Below are 23614 nucleotides of genomic sequence, written 5' to 3'. Positions count from 1 at the left end.
TATTTTAAGAGTTTTAAGCAAATAAAGTGATAAAAATATGAACGTCATAAACTGGCGTTTTCGGTAAGGTTTTATAATGACCCTCCCTGTTTTCTAAAGGCCCGTACCATGATTGTATGGAGAATTTCGTTATGAAATTTGGAAACCAATCAGAAAAGGTGTTTATCTTAATACTGTCAAGTGTCCAAAATATTTTTGACCATTTCTTTTTTTGTTGTGTTAAAAATAAGACTTTAATATGACGAGTATCGAACATTTTGAAAAAAAATTTCATCGGACACCCACTAGTAAATAAATCATTCTTTTTACTATCTTTATCAATTAAAAGTATTATTTTATGTTGAGTAGGATCGCGGTAATTGATAATAATTTAAAAGGACCTACCCGAAAAAAATGTTTATTTTTCGAGTTTGGTCAAATTAAGTTAGTATTAGTAGCAGCAGCACTGCAGCAGTTGTAGTATTAGTCATAGCACAGTGTAAAAAACACGCGTTTAATTTTTATTCACGAACTAATTAAGAAAAACATGAAAATATGAATATAAATGTTCTTATATGTTTAATTAGAGCTATTTCGTTATCAGAATACCATTAGTTTAGAACTATTCAGTTTTCAGAATGTATAATAACAACAATCCCAACCAATTCGGCATTATGAATCCATTATAATTTCTCACATTTCTGGTCAAATTTAAAAACATGGTTAAAAAAACAAAGTAAACTTTTGTAGATATATAGCTTGCATGCACTTTTATTCATTGCATTAGTTTTGAACAGCGAATTAAAACAATGTTTTACTGCGAACGGCCACAAATGTTTTTTTCAAAATCAAAAGATGTATGAAAATCTCGTTTGTATTAATACACATAGATTTGAAAAAGTTGTCAAAAAACAAATATATAACAAATAAATATTATCAAAGGCAAGATAAGTTACTTTTCTACCTAACTGGATATGTTTTTTGTAACATGTTTATTCAGCTCGAAAAACATAGTGTTTACCGATGTATTGGAAAATTTAAAATGGCGGCCGACTCTCTCTTTGAGGTGGTAAGTTTGGGAAAATGAGTTATGAATAAAAAACCCAGAGAAAATACTGTTAGAAACGCGCTCAATATATGTTACCGTGACATAGGCGGATATATATTCGGCGGGTTTTTAACAGTATTTTGTCTAGTTTTTTATTTTTAACTCATTTTCCCAAACTTACCATGTGAAAGAGATAGTTGGCCGCCATTTTTAACTTTCCAATACATCGGTAAGCACTGTTTTTCGAGCTGAATAAATATGTTACATTAAATAAAAACATGCTTTGCATAACATTTATTTGTTATAATTTTATTTTTTTATTTTTTATTTTTTGGACAACTTTTTCGTACCTCTATGGCAAGTAATACAAATGCACAAATAGTGTTGACTGTTGAGCATTTCCTGAGTACAAGACAAATGTCAGTTAGTTGACACTTAAATATTTGAAGTCTTGATAATGACTTAAAAATAAATAGTAAAACAAAATACTATTAGCAACCCACCTACTAAAGTTATGTGTGGCAAGTCTCCTCCTAAAACACTCTTTAACCCTAATACTAAGTTCGAGTGCCCCCCCCCCCACAACAAAAACCTCTGTAAGCCACATACAAGCGTCTAAAACAAACAAACAAACAAAAAATAGATCCTTCCTTAAAGAAAAATGCACATCAAAAATAAATTGGTTAACTGTCCTAAAATGCTAGAAATGGTGAATTATTTTACATTAAATTTTTGTGAAACTAACCGCGCCCCCCCTCTAATATTGTTCTTGTTTCTGTCAAGTCTTCAGTATGTTCACACATAATTTTCATTAGCCCTACAATTGATTCGAAGTCCGAATGGCAACCCTCCCCATATTCTCATTCCATAGAAACCCTCTTAAAACCACACATAATCGTCTTAAAAAAAAAAAATAAAACAAAAAGCATACAGGATTTATCTCCCATAAAAAAAACCCAGTTAACTGCCCTAAAACGCTAGAATGATCTGTAATGGAGAATTATTTTATATTAAATTCTGAAATAATTTGTTTATCTTTCATTAAAGTTTTTCATGAAATTTCATACATAAATTGCCTAAAAAGGTAGAATCACATTTTGGAGGGGTGGTCAGAAGGGGTTGGGTGGGGTTAAACAGAAGGTGTTAATCTACAATAATACCAAAGAAATATTGCAATATATTCATTTTTAAATGGTCCTATGTTTAGATTTAAGATTTTGTACATAAAGCACATTGCAATTCAACTTTGAGTTCTCCAACTTCTTTTCTGTTTATGGATACATGGCATTTTTAAGGAATTGCAGCATATTTATGCACATTTACTGCAGATTATTTGGAAACCATGAACTTTTGGAGATTTTCAGTTGCATATTCTGATTCCTTGTACAAAAATATACTTATATGGGAAATTTCATTGCTTAATCTTGTGTTTTAACAAAGATATGACAGTTTTACTGAAAAAGTAGTGTAAAAAATGTGACAAAACGCATATGGTCTTAAAGAGGGAAAAATATCCAAATGTGTGAGGCACAAAAATAGTCATAACTTCCTTAATTTTAATCAGATTTTTAAAATTTAAAAAGATTCTTTCTTAGCTCATCAAGCTCTTTCTATGTATATCAATATTGAAATATTTCAAGCTATTTCAATTTTTTTTATGTGTATTGCTACATATACTGACACTGGTTACAGGTAGTTTTGTATCTATTATATAATGTATCTAATAAATATATATATATATATATATATATACATTGTGCTAATTATTAACAAAATATTAAAATGATTGACTTTGTTACAAAGAAACAAACACATTATGATGGCAAAGAATGAGAGTTCAATAGAAACATTGTTTTAATTTGAATAAAATAAAATATGCATCAAGTGTGCTTGAAACCAAATCACAACGTAATATTAGGAAAATAAACAAATATTTTACTTGGTTGAAATTGTGATAAATTTCAAACAAGTAAAATTTGTTTGTTTGAAGCATAGCACTACCGGAAGCGGTGACATGGCCAGTCAGTTTATTGGCTTTTTTCTCTTCTACCAATATCTTCCTATGCAGGTACTCTTTATTGCGTTTTTCGGATCTGTTTTTATTTGATAGTCATTGAAAAGTTTTTTCAGTCTTATTTTAATTAAGAATTATTGAAATTAGTTTTATTTTTTAAAGAATTATTGAAAGCTTTTTTTTTTTTTTTTTTTTTTTTGTGTGTGTGAAAGAATTATTGAAAACTTTAAAATCTTTTCAAAGTATTTTGAGAATATTATATATTACATGTTTTTATGTTTGAAATTTCGTTATTTTGATTTCAATAATTTTATTTTTATTTTCATAAACATTTATAATATAAATGCAAATAGAAAAAAATCATTTTTATAATGAAAAAAAAAACAATTTTATTTTTATAATTTCATTAACATATTTTTTTTTTATAAAATTTCAAATAAAATAAAATAATTTTGTGTTTTTATATGTAGAAGTTTGTTGATTTGTGTTGTATACTTTTCAATAATGTCCTTTTCTTATAATTTATTTCAATAAATCACTTCACGATAGAAATACTAATTAATAATTAATACTAAAGAACAATAAAAATGAAGAAACTGATTTACGAGGGACGTGCAATAAGTAATGCCCCTGACCCACTTCCCATAGCATTAGAGCAACGAAACTTGGCACAGTTATTAGTCTTTCTCTACATAGGAACCACCCAGAGTTATGCATTTCTCCCATCGTTTGATGCAGCTCTGGAGACTGTTTTTGTAGAACACCCCAGGTTTGTCCTCCAATCGCGACGTGACTTCAGAAATCAAAGCTGCATCATCTGGGAAACGCTTCCCTTTCAAAAACAACTTCATGGCTGGGAACAGATGAAAGTCAGAGGGTGCAAGGTCAGGAGAGTAGGGAGGATGGGGAAGGATTTCATAACCACACGCCTGTGCTTCTGATCTGGCGACATGCGAGTTGTGGACTGGAGCATTGTCCTGCAGGAAGAGGGTACCTTTGCTGATCTTGCCCCACCTCTTGATTTTGATAGCTTCCCTTAATTTTCTCAAAAGTGAAGCATAATAGGCTCCTGTAATTGTGGTACCCTTTGCCAGGAAATCTGTCATCACTACTCTGTCCTGGTCCCAGAAGACTGTGAGCATGACCTTGCCAGCAGAGGGCTCTTTGAAGGTGGTAAGTCCAAGTGTTTCCAGTGCATTGACTGGGCTTTGGTCTCTGGATCATAGTGATAGAGCCAGGTTTCATCCTGTGTAATCAGTCTTTTGAAAAATTTTGACTCATCTTCTTGGCACATCTCCAAATTCATCCTCGAGCACTCTACGCGTTCTTGCTTCTGGAATGGTGTGAGCAACCTGCGAATCCATCTGGCAGACACCTTATGCAAATGGTTATGAGTGATAGTTTCCACAGACCCTGTACTAATCCTGACATCTTGGGCTATTTGGCGAATAGTAATTCGCCGATCTTCCAAAATGGCGACCTCAACTTGACAGACAGCTGCCTCATCAATGGCAGAAGGTGAGGGGGGGGGCAGGTCTGGGAGTTGTTTCCACATACTTTCGGCCATGTTTGAATTCACGGTGCCAGCGTTTTACAAGGTCATATGATGGGGCATTATCACCATAAGTTTCTTTCATGTCATCAAAAGTCTCCTGTGGTGTACGTCCTTTCAAACACAAAAACAGGATCACTGCTCGACATTCAACAGGCTCTATTTCACACCTAATTCAGTTCAAACACCTATAAAACAGAAACCACAATTAGTTCAGAGCTGTAATTTGCCACATAACCTGTAGAGATATAAATCATTGCACATGCAAAATTTCAGCTAGATCAGACAACTGGAAGTGGGTCAGGGGCATTACTTATTGCACACCCCTCATATCTTGTCACTGTTAGGCCAGAAATTAGGAAGTATGTTAGCTGACTATAATCAGATTGACTCATTATACTTTTATGCAATGACAGCATTTTTATAATTCTAATGAATTTACCTGCTTTTTTTTTTCTTCAGACACCTGAAAAAACTTTGAAACGAGAGGAGCTGCTGGTTCAGCTCTGTGAACTTGCCCATCTTCAAAAAAACAAAAAGGTATAATTTATATTTTCTATCTTTCAAATTTATCATTTATTTTTCATGACACTTGAGATGCTAAATAGCTATAATTAATGGCTATCTTACGGTCTCTTACTGCAATACTAATCCCCAAAGGATTTATCTTGTCACTGCTATGCTGGAAATTAGGAAGTAATAAAATTATTGAAATCCAAATTTTTTTTTTTTAATTGTAAATTGTTTTGTTATTTTGGTTTTATGAAGCTGATATCAAATAGTTGCAAGTTTACAAAGTAATTGTGCCCTTTTTTTTATTTAGTATATATCTCTATATAAATAAAATGAACTCATTTTTTCCCGTCGGATTTTGACCTTAATAGGATTAAAAATCAAGATATTTCATGCAAATATAATATGCACAAACGGCAGAACAATATCTGAGGTGTGTTATAGGCTTATTATTTCTCAAATTTCTCGATAATCTTAGATTTCTATACTTTTTCTGCTGAGAAGTCACGGCCAAAATCGGTTAAGATCAATGGAAGTGGTAAAATATTTTCTCTCTTATAAATTCCTCCTCCCCCTGCCACCACTTAACACCGTTTGGGGATCGTTCACAAGGAACAGTTGAGAAGAGAACACCGGTTTGGCTTCGTAGTTCTTTCATGTGAAGTTATTTAAAATCACTAAACTAAGCTACAGTGCTCTGTGGCGTAGTGGTTAGCGTGCTGGACAATTCACATTATATTTTCACGTTCGCGCCGACCTACCGTAGTCGTTTTTTTTTTTTTTTTTTTTTTTTTTTTTTTTCCTAAACAACTGGAATGGACTTTTCTTGGTGGCCGAACTGTTAACGTTGCAGATGTTTTTTTTTTTTTTTTTTTTTTTTTTTTTTTCACACTTTATTTTCCTACTTTTACTCATGACTCCGGGTTTGATCCTTCCTACTTACCTACCATAACATTTTTTAAACCCCCCCCCCCCATCCCGGAAACAAACACTCGGGCAACGCCGGGTACCCCCGCTAGTTACCAAATAATCTAATATGCTTATTATGTGTACACTTATAAAAATTCTGTGCATAAAATTGAAAATATTCCATTATCATATATGAAATAGCCAGAGAAAAATTTTGATATGGGAACAGTAAAATTCTACTTATTTTTTATATGTATAAAAGATTTTTTTTTAATTGTAAATTGTTTTATTTTGATTTTATGAAGCTGATATCAAATAGTTGCAAGTTTGCAAAGTAATTAATTGAAATAAAATGCAATTCATATACAGTTTTGTTTAAATGAGAATTGTTTTTGTTAGTATTCTCTTCCTTGATTGGACTCCTAAATCTATTCATTTATTTTCCACAAAATGTTCCACAATTTCAACAGTTTATTCACAACTTAAGGATGCAAGAAACATTCCCCCATGTTTCTTTTCAACTCTAAAATATAATCTACATTATGTTCTGTTATAGTTAATATTAACTTTAGAGGAATCATAAATAGAAAACACTTCTATTTTCCCATAAAACCTTTAAATTATATTTAATAGATTTATTTTACCTGTCATGTGGGAATGATTTGTTTAAATCTCATTAAAAATTACTGAACATTTAAAAAAAAAATTTTTTTAAATATTTTAGTTGACTTTTAAAAAGTTTTCTTTTGGCATCAAGAGAACTCTTTGTACATATAAAAATTTAATGATATGCCTATTTTACTGACACTCTGCATTTTTTTTCTCACAACCACTTTCAGGGGTTGCAGGCGACTGAAAATTTGAAGGAGGGCCAGCTCATTTCTGAGTATATTGGGCATGTGTCACTTAAGGAAGAATGTGATAATGCATTTATGAAAAGGTTGGTTTTAATGAGATCCTTTTTCTATTTTATTTTTTATTTATTATATAAACATAGGAAATTATTGATTTCAGAAGGAAACATTTCTCCATTGAGCTTGGTCCTGGATATGACCTTAAACTATAACCGATGGTGAGGCCCCAGCTTGCAGGATTTGGGGAGTATGGAGCCACCCCTTAATTGCCATTGCTCCTAGGTCCACTTTGACCGGGAGTGGTAGTACCTGTTAGGGTTCCAACTATGGGTTAAATAGAAACCGACTTGAAAAAAAAATATTCTGTCATTATTCAGTAGCTTTGTATAAGTTTTTCTAATGCTGAGAAACCGAATGTGATGACCAACCAAACATATGCAAGCAAAAACTCAAATTTAGATATGTCTACAAAGATCTATAAAAGCAGTTTTAAGGAACTGGTAATGAAATCATAAAAAGGCCCACTCCTATACAAACCTATGAGGTCTTGGCAGTGGGGCATTACAATACACTGACTGCCCCTCTGCAGAGGGGTAAAACCCCTCCAAAGAGGCTACCCGTTGGCTGTGGATGGTGACCTGTAATGCTCGAGGATAGGATCCTGGTGGCTGAGCAGCCCATGATTCGGTAACTAGAGATCATGTGGCATGCAACACTTCATTTTGGCCCAATCCGACCAATCGGTTGGTCATATTAGCCCTTTCTTAGATATACAAAATCTGAATCGGGTCAATTTTTCTGAGAAAGGATGCATACCCTTTTCTGTCCGCAGGTGAGTAATTATCTTGGGAATGAAAGCCCAAGGATATAATCTTAAATTATCAGTCATCAGCATGAGTATATTGGCTGTGTAGCCATGATGTTATTAGGCGAATGGGTTTTCCCCTAGATGTATCCCCTCATGGGGCTCTGGTGGGTAGGGAGCATAGCCAATGAAACAGAACATATACATATGGCACATAACAAATCCCAAGCCATTGCAAGTAAAGTCATGGAATACAGTAAAAGACCATATCCAGAATCTGATACATATACAGACACAGATAGCGAAACGGAGGAAATAACTACTTACTATCCAGCATAATTCTTGAGTTGATGGATGAGAAACTCATCACCAACTCTCACTCTTCATAATAGAAAAATATCTCTCAGCAAACATGGTTCCAAAATCAATCAAAACAACTTGTTACAATACCTTGATAATAGAAGTTAAAAACAAGGAGTGAACAGAAATATTCCTAAGAACCACCACACTACACAACATAAAAATAAAGGTGCATCCTCATAAATCTCTCAACACATCAATGGGAGGGGTGAAAAGCATAGAACTGGATAATTGTACAATAGATGAAATCAAACAAAACTTTAAAAAACAGCTTGTAAGAAAAGTTAAGAGTACTATAAAGAAAAACGATCAAGAAATAAAAACTAACACATACATCCTCACATTTAACTATCCCAAACCTTGAACCAAAATTAAGAGCGGGTACATAATAACTGAAGTGGAAATCTGTATCCCTACTCTACTTAGTTACAACTGTCAGAAGTTTTGGGCACCATGAGAATTGGTGTAATAGAAGGAAAAAATTTGTTAAAATTGTGGAATGGATTGATCGGACCACCAGGAAGCCACGTGCCAACACCTGAAATGCGTAAACTGACAAGGCGAGCATTCAGCTGATTCAAGATTCTGTGAAGCATGGAAAAAAGAAAGAGATAATGAAAATTAAACATACCCAGAATATCTCTTTCCCAAAAGCTAAAACAATTGAGACTTCCTATCCAGCCCGCCTTTACTCAAGTGTAATTTAACTACTGCAAAATACTTCCAATTCGAAATGTCAAAAATCTGATCTTCTTATAAGAAAACTGGCAAATATGAATTCAAACGAACTTCTAACCTTTGTAAAAGAACTGTAGACCTCCGCTCAACAGTCTAAATAATCCCCGGCCTAAAACCCTACCTATACAAAAAAAAAATACTCAAGAGCAACAAGTAACACTATCACAAGACTCACAGCAAGAAAAATCAACACAAATCCTTCTGAACTCAAGACCCAAATCCCTCTGAAATCAAAACCAACAAGATCTCCAAAAAAACAATCTTGCTGTATGGAAACCATACAAAAACAAATCCCAGTATAAACAGTCCTCACTCAAATTCAACCGTCATGACAAGCCATGTCAACGATCCCAATCCAAACAAGAAACAAATACTACAAACGTAACGCTTGAATTTAGCAACAGAATTAAGCACACTAGATAAAAAAGAATTGGAAGAAATTCCTCTAAAAACCACAAACAAATCTCTTAGAACAGAAGATTCTCAAAAACACAAGACTTGACACTAAACCATTGGTCATATGGTAATGGAAAAAACAAAAGATAATACAATGGAACTGCAGGGGTATAAAACCTAACTACAGAGAAATAAAATGCATAATGACAAACTACAACCCTGATATAATATGGTTACAAAAAAACTCTACCCAAAGAAACAGACATTTTCAAAGTAACCAAACAAATAAATCAACAAGCGACAATCGACCTGTTGGTGGCACTGCCATAATAACCAAAAATCAAATACCACATGTACTATCAATATAAACAAACCTCCAGGCAATAGCAATAAAAACTTCTATTCACAAAATAAGCATCTGCTCAATTTACATCCCTGCAAAACGGAAAATATAAGAACCTAAATAAACTTTTTAAAAGCAAGTTGAAAAATCTGTCATTTTCCAAACCACCTGGTGGTATGACTGCCTGAAAAATATATTTATGCTGTAGGTTAGAAGTGAACATCTTCAAATAAGAATATATTGTTAGATGTCATCTTCCATTATTTGTTGGAGATTATCTCCCATTACTATATAGCCCAAATTAAAAAACAAAAAAAATCTGCAGACATTGTTGTAATCAACTGGAACGCAAGCCCACAGTACAGTGTTCCACAGGCAAGCAGTTCCAAGAATGGAATTTGCTTTTAGGTTTAGACACTGGAAATATTTTTGTTTAAAAATATTTCCATTTTGAATTTTTTATAAAAATTAGTAGCGATTATAACTTATTTTATTATTTTTATTTTTTCTAGGTTACGACCATTTACTTTAGTTTATTCAAAGTTGGAAGGCGCAGAATTATTCATAGATGCCAGTTCTTTGGGTAATGATTCACGGTTTATTCGACGGTCCTGCTGTCCGAATGCTGAGGTAAGTCACTACAATATTTTAAATTTCATTAAATTAGTAAAAAGATAAATAAATAAAAATTGCAAAATTTTAGATGAAATGCATATGAATGTCATGCTATAAATTTATACTAATTTATAACTCATGTTCTTGAAAGAGAAATATTCTAACCTTTTTTTTTTTTTTTTTTTTTTTTTCCTCCTAATGACTATGACAAGGGATTGTTTGCATGTCTTTATTTTTTTTTTCACTTTTTACAGGGTCTGTCCTGGAGATTCAACAAAGATTAACTTTGAGTCTACTTCTAAAATCTTTTGACCAAAATCAAAGTGTAGTATCTGTTCTTCAGATGCTGCACTTCAATTTCTTGTTCTCTGTAAGTGGAGGAGCAATCCTTCACGACTGAGACAATTTTTAATTTTTGTGCCTTTTCTCCATGTTAAAAAAACTACCCTGGTGTCTGACTGTCTTGTGGGGAGGCATTGTAAATAGGTACTTCTAAAACCTGAAATGTGACTTAAAAAAAAAAACAAATTTTTTTTCTTTTCAACAAACTAATTTCAGTCAAATTAGTTCAAACAACCCCCAAGAAAAGCACAGATAAATTCTGATATATAGATTTGTCCAGTTTGTTTTAATGACTTTGTCTTAATAAGGTTGCCTTGAAAATCTGATTCAATCAATTATTCAGAACTTGATTATCTACACAAATTTCTACAATAAAACTGTGCTTGTTAAGATCGTCGACGAATTGGTTTTTTCAAGATGTGGTTTTAAGCAAAATGTCAAAAATAGTAATATATCCAAAAATTACGAAAATTCATTAAGTAGAAAATTGTTCAGTTAAAAGTAATTTTTATGGAAAACTGGGGGAAATTGCATTTTCCCTAGATGTAAACATCTTGAAGAATGCGAACACAAGGAACATACTTATCTGTCTTTTCGACACTTTAATGGTAGATTTTAAGACCGTAGTGATAGGTGTGTCAGGAACTTTGTGAAAAATATTTAATAATTCGACCCCCCCCCCCGTCTTTCCCAGCTTATAACTACTCGAAAAATGTAATTCAAACTCTAATTTTTTTTTTTTTCAATTAAAGGAGCAAGGACCAAGGTTTCAGTTAAAAAAAAAACAAAAAAAAACGTGATTTTAATTAAAAAAAAAAGGTTTTAAACTTTGGACTTCACACGTAAATTTCTAAAAAAAAAAAACACTTTTTTTTTGTTTTAAATTTGAATATATTATTTATTGATCTTCAATTTGTGATATAGAAAACTTTGAGTAAATTAATTATTTACTTTTTAATAGACATTTCAAAATGGGGGGGGGGGCGTGAATTAAAAAAAAAAACATTTGTCTAAAATATATTCTTTTTGTATTACTATTTTCAACATGACAAGTAAGTACTGTTTTTGCTTAAAACGACATATTAAAAAAAATCGATCTGGTGATTCTATCTTAACAAGCATAAATAAAACTATCAACATGACCTGTTTACTTTTCAGTTTTAATTCAAAATACCTTTCTCACAATCATTCTGATAGATTTCCCTCTCAGAGTTATTTTGAAGACCTTCCCAGCAAGCAACTGCACAGTCTGAGGTACAACTAATTATTTTTGTAAGTTATTTCCTAAGTTGGAGCAATTTCCAGTAGGATGATGCGACCAATGTTTTCACAACCTTTCCCCATCACGGTGAAAAAACACTTCATCTTAATATTATATTTTAACACATGAATAATATATTAGGAAAATATATTGAAATGAAGAGAACTGATGTGAAAATGGTATGGTGGGTGTGTAATGTTAGTCTTAAAGACAGGCTTAAATCTACTGACTTCAGATAAAGCTTACATCTGAATTGGGGAGATGTGGACTGAACAGGAGACTTGGTTTCGTCGTATTGAAAGAATGGATGCGAGTTCTTGAGTTTGTACATGTAGAACAGTTGAGACAATAGGATTGGCAGATGAAAAAATAAGGATGGATTTGAAATAAAAACCTAGTAAAAGACAGATTAGTTTAAAAATCAATTTCTAAAAGTTGCCCAATAGATGCCAGCATATAATACAGATATGAAACTGATTATATGTTTATAACTCAAATGATATAAAAATTTAGTGTGTCAGTTTGTTATTTTTGACTGTCTGTGATTTTGAGTTTGAAACATTAATCTTAAATTTTCTTTGTATAATAGTAGTTGTATAAATCTAAGAAATGTTTTAAATATTTTAAAAATGTAAATATTTTTTCATTGCCTTTCATTTTTATTCATTTTATAGTTTAGAAAACGTTTTTTTTTTTTTTCTTTAAATCATGAATTTAGACTAACTGGTTAACGAAACATTAAGAGTATTACTAAATGATAATTTTTCTCAATTATAAGGCTTGATGTTTTGTGTGGTTTTAAATATGACAATAATATAAATACAAATGACATGCAATCATTTTGAATAAGAAAATCTTAATAAAATTATTAAATCCATTTATTTTATTACAATTTCTTTGCTTAAATGATTTTCAACTGATGAAGAAGACTTGTGTAAAATCAATAAAAATGCTATTTTTTTTTCTCTAGATGCGACATCTATTGCAACACGGTCTCATTCGTTTCTTAATTTATTCCACAAAAATGATATCAAAAGGTGCTGAAATAACCATACCGTTTGATTTTACTCAAGACGATGGGTAAGTTGATTTTTTTTTTTGTTTATAATTATTTACTTGATGATGTCAACAGCGATGGTTGAACATTAATTTTTGATGAGGGATTTAGCAATACTTCAACTGCTCCTGTAACTGCTTTCAAATCTATTTGGTTTACTTTTGCACAAATTTATATTAAGTGTTGGAAAAGGACTGAATGCATCTGGTCCATCCAATTATAAATTAAATATTTTAGTTTTTTTGGCTGCTAACCTTAGTGTACAATTGGACAGCAAGATGTGTACATAACATTTAATTTTTGCATGTTGATATGTTGTCCAGAGAGCAAGAATATTCCAAAAGCAAGTGGTTTGAGATAAGACTTTATCAGAATAAAATATCTTTTGGCATCCAGGGGCCTCTACAATGAAAGGGTGAGAATTTTAGGCTATTGTGATTGTTTAGAGGCATTTTCATTGAGGGAAGGGAGTACAAGTGCTTTAAGTATATTGGAGCACATTCCCTGGAATTACTTGTAAAACTAGCATAGGGATGCAACACTGGCGATGTGACGAGGGCTGAAGCTTGACAGTGAGGAATTTATTAGTTCAGTAATTTTGCATTTTGTCTAAAAGGAAAAGGTTAGTGATTGGTGCACTAGTCCAGATGTAGTAGCAATATTGATAAGCCATGATCTTTCATTTTGATAAGCAAACGCTCTCGGAGAACAAACATTCTAAATTTAAATAACCACCTACTGCCTTGAGGAAATCTGAGGAATCACTTAACAATAAACAAAACTGTTTACCTTTGTTTTGGGTTAGATTGTATACCATCTTTGAATAAATACTAGTTGACACTACCAGTAGGAGCAGAGGAAAAATGAACAGATTGCTGACAACAGAATGGGCAACTCTGTGGAATATCAACAAACTAAATTCATTGATCGCTATTCACTAAATTGCATTAAGTTCTCTTTTCAAGAATGAGTGGTATTTTTTCTAATTTTATTCTATCATTTTGCTCAATTTAAGAGTTTAATTTATATAGGAAATCAGCCATATGTAAAAAAAAAAAAATTAAATTTAAGATAAAAAATATATCAGTATTAAAAGAACTTTGGAATATTATGCTATCAATTACTAAATGTTCAGATCATAACTTATTTTCTAAACATACCTATTTATTGTTTAGATGTGAGGAGGGTGATTCATTTATCATGTGAATTTGATGTATTTGGGTTATTTTTATTTACACTTTATGGTTTATTAATATTTTTTAATTTAACTGTGTAGAAAGGCAAGGATTATGACTCTCCTCTTTCCATTTACAAACCACAAAATTAATATTGGCGAAGGTGGGGTCTCATGTACATTAAACTAATGTTGAAAACGGATTCCTCTCTAAAAATTAATTTTGTTCAAAATTTCATTTTTTTAATCTAAATGTTACTTGATTGTATTTTGAAGAACAAAAAAAAATGATATCCAACTTCAAAGTAGATTAAAAACCATTTGATGACTTGTCTTGCTGGTTTCTATGACATTCTAGTTGCTGGTAAATCTTTGGCATCCCATTTAAATAACTGATACCTAAACTGTTAATTTCTAATGTCATCCAGTATTTTAATAAAAAATAAGTAAGTTTAGGAATTATGAACATGCTAAAGTAAGTTTAGGAATTGTGAACATGCTAAAGTAGTAATTTTTAAAGTAGTTAAGTAAGCTTAGGAATTATTAACATGCTAAAGTAGTAATTTTTATCTTTCTATCTTCATTTTTCAGTGTTCTACACACGGAATGTGCTTGCTCAAGGATAAATTGCCCACTTAATAAGTCTAAAAATAAAAGGTTAAATTTAAACAGGTTTGTATTATTTCTTTTAACCTCATAAATGACATAATTTTTCTTTGTCTATATAGTTAAGTTTATAAAAATATATAATTCTTTTAATTTATAAATTAAAATTACACACACATACATAAGATTCAAAATGTGCCTTTTATCATTTTTTTTTTTTTATTATTGTATGCCTTTCTTTCAATATACATAAGTATAGATTGCCTACCAACAATCACTTCTATATTATGACTGGGTGTGTTTTATTGCAGGTTTTACTGTTGTGTTAATTTGGATATTAAAACAATGTTTCAGGACAATTCAGTACAATTAATACCTAGTAACTATACAATGTTATTTAATAAAAAACTTTTGCTTTGGTTTGTAGAATGTATTTTTCCTAATAAAATACTTATTTTCCATTAGAATTCTTTTGCTTAATATGTCCATGTGAGATTTGACAAAAAAATTATTAAATAATTTTAAAAATATCCTCCTTAAAGAAAACTTCCTACCATCAAATTCTTTATAGTTATAATGATTAATAAATGTTTTTAATTGCAGGTTTACTTTTTGTGCTTTCAATGATTTTTTATATATATATATATACATATATATTTTCATTATTTTAATCAGAGCTCGAAGAAAGTCAAAAAATAAATCTACAGTTGACAACTCTTTTCTTGATATCAAAGTGGAGCCTGGAGTCGCAGGTCAACTCTCTCACATCCCTGTCTCCACAGATGCTAATGCAGCGGCTTCTGCAGCTGCTGTTGCAGCTGCCATTGCAGTTGCTACTGCCGCTGAAGCTCGTCCCTTGGCCATACCACCAGACAAAAAGGTAAAACAATATTTTGATATCTTTTAGAACCATGTTTATTCATAATTAAAATAATAATTTTAACATTAAAGGCAAATATGAAGTTGGCAGTGGATGGAGGTATGTAGAAGTTTTTGAAAATGCTGTATTCACACAATCAAGGAATTGCTAAGAACTAAAGTAAATTATGGTAAATTAAAAATCTTGTTCCAAAAATATTTTGATCGCACTAGACTAATGGAGGAGGGGGAGAGAATAAAATAAAACTATAAAGATACATCTAGTTAGAAATTTAATTGACTAAAAAAAAAAAGGTGGTTGGGAAAAAGAATTGTTTGTTAAAACAGTGAAGCAGATAGTTTGTCTGTTTTTAATTTTTTATGAAAACTGTCTAAAAAAATTTTTTTTTTCTCAATCTCCCAAGGTAAATATTTTATTTTAATCATTTGACAGGGTTCACACAAACTTGAAAATTTCTTGAATTCAACTTTTGCTTTGGAAAGGCCATATTTCTCTTTCCTTGTAAAATCTTTGAAAATATAGAAAATACCTTGAAAATGTCTTAAAAATTGTATTCTTTATATCTAGTAAAAATTTGTGCCTAATTATTAAAAATAAAATTAAAATAAATACTATCAAATTACTTTTTAAGTATTAATAAAAATACCATTTAAAATATTTTTTAAATTCTGAAAATAAAATCGAAATACATTGCTTTGAAATTGCATCATAATGCGAGGTTAAGTCCCTTATCACGAAACTTGCTTTTACTTTTAAATTTTGAATTTTTAAGATTGTGGATTATGCCCCTTTATCTTGAAACTACTTGATTGGGTAGTTTCGTGATAAAGAGGCATAACTCTTGTATCCCAATACCGGAAATTTAAAGGTAAAACGAATTCAGCATAGACTAATACACAATTGGAAAAATAACAATATTTAATCGTGCTTGGTTGGCCAAATATAAGTTAATCTGAGAATGTAAGTATGATTGTTGAGATGATTATTGTATATTTGTTTTGAGCAAAATGGGTGAAAGTGCCTTGAAATCACACATGGCTGGCACTAAATACAAAATAAACAAATGCACATGTTAAGAATCAGCATTCAAATTAACAACTTAAGTTTTGTTCCAAAACCATCAACTTCAACTGACAACCCCAAATCAACATGTAAAATTTCAGCCCTAAGACACTGGAACTTTAGATATAAACTACAAACAAAACTTGTGTTTTGGATTTTGCTTCAAAGAACTACATGCTTCAAGCAGAGATTTTGTGGACATTGAAAATTGTAAGTGACTACACATAGTAGCAGTCAAATGAACACATCGGAAATGTATTTCGATTAATGTTCCTCAACGGTGCAATTGCTAGTAAATTTGCATGTGGCAAAAAGAAAACCTATTAGTGTGAAAACGACAGGCTTGATGAACTTTTCACAACTTACATGGCTGATCTTTGTTACAGCAACCTGCTTTAAGTTGTGAAGACTGTTCTGATGCCCTTAACCCGGTATCATATCTGATATCCTGCTAAGTGTATACGAACAGCCAATCAAACTGGCTGAAACTTCTTGAGGAGGAAGTTATTATTCACATGCAAAATATGTGTAAGTTAACTGAATAAAACAAAACTGTAAAATGAAATAACGGACCCGTGTAATGATTGAACCCTATAAAAAGTTTTTTTTTTTTTTTTTTTTTTGTGTGTATATATATATATATATATATATATATATATATATATATAAATGTTCATTATTTCTTTCCTTTTTAGATAAGTCTTCCAATGTCAACTAACAGCAGTAAACCTCAGACCCCCACATCAGCCAAGTCCTCTCTGTCTCCCTCTACAGGAAAACTGCATTCACCTTCTCATATCCCGTCAATGTCTCTCAATTCATCTCCCGTGAATAGTTCTCTCACACCCCACTCTTTACCTGTTCCCACTTGTCACTCAACTTCAAATCTTAGCCCAGGATCATCTCTCAACTCATGCTCTCTCAATCAGTCTCTTCCCCTTTCCATGTCAATGTCTCATCGAGTCAACTCCATGTCACTCTCAATGTCTGCCCAGTCACCCTGTACCCTTGAGGACTTGGCAGCTGTTGCAACAGCTCCAAGTGCAGCCCTAGCAGCCATTGCAGTCTCTAACAACAGTCACAATGTGGTGTCCCCTCCTGTGTTACCACTTCCACCACCCCCACCACCCCCAGCCCGTCCTCCTCCTTCTGTTCCTCCTCCAACCCCAACTGTACCATCTGAGGAAGTAGCAGCAGCTGCTACCGCTGCTGCTGTTGCTGCAGCAGTAGCTGCAGCTCCACTGCCAACAAATGTTGATGAAGAAGTTTCTCCAACAGACGACCCATCGGAGCCCCCAAGAAAAATGGTAAGTACATTTTTTTTTTTTTTTTATATGTCTCAAATATTTGAGATAACTGATATTTGGACGACATTTCTAGTGAGATAATTTAATTAGAATAATGGTGATAGGTCACTGATGTATGAAATAAAAATTTCAGCATTTTCTTTTTCAGATGACTTTAAGTGAAAATAAATGACATAGAATAAATGACACAATTGCCAAACTCGGTTCAAATCCAGTCCTTTTGCTTCTAATTTTGGTATTTAGGTTGTTGCACGTGTCCGGGACTCTGGGTGGACCACACCAAGCAATGCCATATGCTTGTTCTCCATATGCTCCGTTCCAAAGGGTTAACATCAATATGCAGTCATATCACTTCGCACTTGAACTAAATCTTCCTCAGTCTATCATGCTCCTAGTGTCTGAGATATCTTAGATGCTCCTGATGCAGGAGGTGGCATGCTGCACATGATCAAGTGACCTGGGCCACTGAGCACATATGGCATGTGTAATCCCACCAATATCAAATTTCTAATGTAGTTCAGTTGAAGAGATTCTTTTCTCCAGTTTGCAGTCACACAATTATTATGCTGAAACCGTTGCAGATTAGAAATGCCTAATACTGAAAAATATGTTCTCCACCCACTCAGTCTATTAGTTAACTCAATATCACCGTTCATATTCATTTCTAGCAAACAAAAGATTATCTTCGGACTTTTGTCCTCATTAGTGATTCATCAGCAGCAGCCCTGCTATTTTAACAGCGTCAGCGACCACAGCTTTCCAAATTGTAGAGCTATAGTAATCTCGGGAAGACAAGTAAAGACAGTAGTTTCCCATTGTTTGCTGTCTTGATTCTGGTGTGAATCTCCCCCATTGAGTTAAACGTGCCCCCTAGATCCCAACCTGGAAATTTCTATGACTCTGTGCAGTACATACAGCACTTAGCCTTCCCAAATGGTCACCCATCTAGTACTGGCCAGGCACACTATTGCTTAACTTTAGTGACCTGGCAAAAACTAGTGTGTCAACATAATTGTGCCATATATTAATGATTAAATATAATAAAATTCTGGAAAATAAAACTTAGTTTGATCAATGAGTGATTACCTATTTACTTTCCTTCCCACAAGGACAGACTTGTGTGGAAAATCCACTTCCCCAAAAAGAGATGCTCTGGATTGAGATAAAAATAAATTATCTCTGTCTAGAAGGATTTCTCTTTCACTTAATGAGAACAGAAGTGCAGTGTCAGAACAAATGCTACATTTTGCTCCTAGCCCAAAGTGGGTTAGTCAAGGATTCCAATTAGAGTACTAGGTTATAACGCCTGTGCTAACATTGGCCATTTTTATATTGATCAGTTTTTCCAAGTTATATTTTAAATTGTCTTTAAAATTCATTTAGACATCTAAATTGCAATAAACCTTGCACATTGATAGTATTTTTTTTTTTTATGCTTCATGCTTTTTTGCTTTTCATAGACACGAGAAGAAAGAAAAATGGAAGCCATTGTAAAAGCATTTGAAAAGTTAGAAAAGCGAGAAGAAAGGCGAAAGGAAGCTTTAGCCCGGTTAGAAAACGCTCGCAAGAGCCAAGAAGAGAAAAGAAAAGTAAGTATTTTTAATCTTTTGTATTTTGTCTGTTTTTACATTTTTAAAATCTTTATTTGGAAGATGTTTGGAGCACCCATTTTTTTTAACTACTCCATTCTTTTTCAATAAATACTTTTTTTAATGTATATCATATCTAATATATATCTGACATGCATATATCGAGTAAAATACATCGCAGCAGAAACGTAATATGAGTTTATTAGGAGCTTTGGACATTTCAACCTCCTACCATTTCACACAGGACCTACCTGATATTGATCAAATCGATCTCTAATTCTCCAAAACTTCATTAGGGTTTGTTGATTTTTTTTTTTAATCTTGCGAGTTCTTGCATTCTTCTACAAGTTCATTTTACTTTTAATTTTGTAGACAATTCTTGGTTAATAGTGAGAGGTTTCATCTTTTCTCTCCTGTTACAGAATTTCCTTGTTTTTATGTATATATTTTTTTACTCATTCTATCTATTCATAGCACTACATGGCTTACCCCTTGAAAAAAGGTGACAATATCAAACTTTTAGGGGGTGGGATATAGCTTTAAGTTAAATCTCATTTTGTTATTTAGACCAAAACCTTTTACTATTTGACCAAAACCTTTTACTATTTGACCAAAACATTTTGCAAACCAACAAAAGAATAAAAATCTGTTGAATTAAAGCTACAAAACATTTTTAAACTGCTGCATTAAATAATCTAGTTTTAAAGGTTGATTATGCCATAAAATAAACCAAATTGTTTTGTTTGCAGGATTCTGTTGAAGATGATGACAAATTAGAAACAAAAGAAATTAAAACTGAGCTCCATCCAACTGTGAAGCCTCTAAGCATAAAGTAAGTAAACACATATATGAATAAGTTAAGAGTAAAGTTACATAGGAACTTATTACATTATCAAGTTAATAAGAGTTACAGAAAGAGAAATATGTAAGAACCCTCTTTAGACCATGTCATTTTGAAGCTAAATGCTTTTCGTCAGAGCCAGCATTGTATAAATATAAAGGTAAAAAGACATTGACTCTGAAAACATTCAGATAAGAAATGGAAAAAGTTTTCAGATTAAAATTGAAAAAAATATGGTGGGGTAATATGATGGGGGATAAAAGAGAAAGTGACAAAAAAAAAAAATGGCTAAAAGATATATATGAAAAAATCCTCGTATCCCCCCCCCCCCGCATAATTTTTTTTCAATTCTAATCTGAAATATTTTTCCATTTTTAATCGGAATGTTTTCAAAGTTGGTGTTTTTATAATGCTGACTTTTTTTTTTCTGACGAGAAGCAATTAGCTTTAAAATGCCATGGCCTAAAGAGGTTTCTGCATGTTCCTCTTTCTGTAAACCTTATTGACTTGATAATGTACTCTTTATCTTAACTTATTCTATTGTTTGTTCCTCTTAACCAGGTAAAGTATTTTTTATCCAAATTGGTTTGCTTTACCATTGAAAATTTATTTTTCATATTAATTTATTATATATACAATTGCTTCACTAGTATTATTATATATACAATTGCTTCACTAGTATTATATATACAATTGCTTCACTAGTATTATTATATATACAATTGCTTCACTAGTATTATATATACAATTGCTTCACTAGTATTATATATACAATTGCTTCAATCTTATAGCTTCATAAAAATGGGTTACTTATAAAATCCTGCTTCCTATGCACTTATTGATACATGTCTAAAAAAAAAAAAAATTCAATGATTTTTATATTTTATTCTCAACAATTTTCTCTTTGCTTAATTTCATCCTTGGAGTAGAGTGACTAACAAGAATATGCATAACAAAACATCAACAATTCTGTTCTAATTAATAACCATTACATACTATTTTTTACTTTTAATTGTTATGCATGAGTGTTTCTATTTTTGGTTTGCTTATTGAGAAAAGAATGATGTATATTGTAGTAGCAATAAATGGCATTGTGTTCTGTAACCATAAAATCACTAGACCAGATAAACATGGTCTAGTGATCATGTGTAATTAAGGCAGTTACTATAGAAATGTATGCTAATTTGTGAATGCCTATTCTTAATTATGAAGTTTTTATTCTAATATACAATTGATTTTTGTACAAACTGTTTGCTTACTCTTTTAATTGAAAAATTAAAATATATTTTTTTTTATTTATTTATTTTTTTTTTTTTCAAGTGTTTGTATATCGTTGCTATTATTTGCAAACCGCCCCACACACATATTAAACTTTTTAAACACAGGAATATTACATACCTAATGTGTTTCAACAAGTCATATCTTTTTTATTTGTGGGTCAATTTTTAAAAGAATTACATTGCTTGAAAGAGAATAGAATAAGCATTCTAATTATGGTAATTTATTTTTCTTTCATTGCGTTCAATGTTTTTATGCTCCAAGTTAAAACTAAAAATAAAAAAAAATAAAAAATGACGACAGCAAAAAGGAAACTGTTTTTTCAATGTTTACATTTCGTACGTTACGTTTGGATACACATGCGCGGAGTTAAATTTGAGTGGATATGGCTGAAATTTTACAGGCTATATAAGCATAGAAGTCCATCTCTACTGGACTTTGATTTATATTTTTGCGATCACAGGAAGGAAAGTTACGACTGAGCAAAGTTGACTAAGAATATTTCAAAATTGATAAGATAAATCGGCATATATCATCCATTTTCATATAGATTCAGAATTACTTTCATGTATATGTAAATATTTGGTAATTATTAATTGTGCGGAAATTTCTTTAAAATGTTATCTTAATTCAAATCCACTTAAAGGGAAAACTGCTCGCTATGCGCTAACCAGCGCTGAGCTGCCTACAGTCAGTATATTAACGATTTTAGTTTGTATTCTGGAAAATAGAAAACTGTTTTTTCTGCTTTCGTTTTGAAAGCAGAAAAAAAGTTTCATTTTTTATTCTGAGTTTGTGATTTAAAAAGTTTTTTTTCAAGCTTTTCAAATTTGATTTCCAAACAATACTATTCTGTTGTTTTTAATGCTTTCAGTACATGTGTACTAAAAGCGTTAAAAAACAACAAAATGTACTAAGTACATGCGTTTCTGTTTTCATTGTATTTATAACTTCTTACTTGTACTTAAGGTAGAATTGTGTTTTTAATGGTAAAAAAAAAATAAATAAATAAATAAAAACAAATATATAACAAATAAAAGGTAATTGTGCACTTAGCTACCATGCTGAAATAATAACGTTATTATTTCGAAACCTATTCTTAAGGGAGGGTGTTTTGTTAAATATTCTGTACTTTCATCTAACAATTAAATAAAATATATTGTGAAACTTGAATTTATTTTTAACTCATTGTCAGGACCATTTTTTCGAATCTGTAAAACAAATCCATTTTTTTTAATTGAGGATATCTAAATAATAATAAGGCGGTTCGATAAAAAATTTCATTGTGATGCATTTTGTAAATTTTTTTTACCTTAACATACTTATTTAAAATGACTTAAGGTTTTCGGGTGTGCTGAAAACAAATATCGCATTTAAATCTTCTGCAAATAAGTAGCTTTCAGGAATTTAAAAAAATGTCATTTCTTATATTATTGCTAGTGGCCATCTTGATACATGCGTTTGCGCATATAAGGATAACATTTTAAAGAAATTTCTGCACAATTAATCATTATCAAATATTTGCATATTATACATGAAAATAGTTCTGAAACAGATGATATTTGCCGACTTATCTTATCAATTTTAAAATATCCTTCGCTGGCCATCAGTGATTAGATAAATGACATTGCTTAATATCCGAAAAACTACTTATTTGCAGAAAATTTAAATGCGATATTTGTTTTCAGCATACCCTAAAACCTATAAAAGTAAAAAAAAAATTACTGTTTTATTTCTTTGTTTACATAGTTGAATTTTCAGTAAAACAGAATAGAAATGACAAAAACTACCATCGATTGGTGAATATATAGTTGTTGCTTATCAGGATTCTTGGTATCCTGGTACTGTGAAAGCTACATCAAAGATTCATTTATGGTTGCATCTCGGAAAATAGGGGTATATTTTGGGCCAGATAGAGAAGATTTACAAAATTGAAAATTGGACTGGTCCCAAAATGCATAAGTTCTGGTTGACTAGATGAATTTCCATCTTTTACAGAAATCCAAAACCTATATGAAAAATTTTCTTTGATTTATTTCTGAAATGAATTCATACCTACTCAATTTTTATTTTTCTTTGAGGGGAGTAGTA

At 31.6% G+C, this 23614-nt stretch overlaps 1 protein-coding gene across 6 annotated transcripts in view; it reads left to right on the top strand.

The window, feature by feature from the left end:
* Positions 1-23614, top strand: part of LOC145294518 (uncharacterized) — a 188058-nt gene that overhangs the window by 108214 nt on the left and 56230 nt on the right. For all 6 annotated transcript variants that reach the window (XM_080141389.1, XM_080141387.1, XM_080141390.1 and 3 more), the window contains 9 exons: positions 5056-5133; positions 6855-6955; positions 10024-10141; positions 12700-12809; positions 14552-14632; positions 15242-15446; positions 17204-17815; positions 19276-19404; positions 20154-20236. In XM_080141389.1, the coding sequence (XP_079997515.1) occupies positions 5056-5133; positions 6855-6955; positions 10024-10141; positions 12700-12809; positions 14552-14632; positions 15242-15446; positions 17204-17815; positions 19276-19404; positions 20154-20236 (1517 nt within the window). The remainder of the gene's footprint in view (positions 1-5055; positions 5134-6854; positions 6956-10023; positions 10142-12699; positions 12810-14551; positions 14633-15241; positions 15447-17203; positions 17816-19275; positions 19405-20153; positions 20237-23614) is intronic.

Source organism: Euprymna scolopes, chromosome 2 (assembly GCF_053919585.1).
Source record: "Euprymna scolopes isolate OS-2025 chromosome 2, ASM5391958v1, whole genome shotgun sequence".
In the NCBI taxonomy this organism is placed as follows: domain Eukaryota; kingdom Metazoa; phylum Mollusca; class Cephalopoda; order Sepiida; family Sepiolidae; genus Euprymna; species Euprymna scolopes.
Note: the sequence above shows the minus strand (reverse complement) of the source record. Positions and strands in the feature narration are given on the sequence as shown.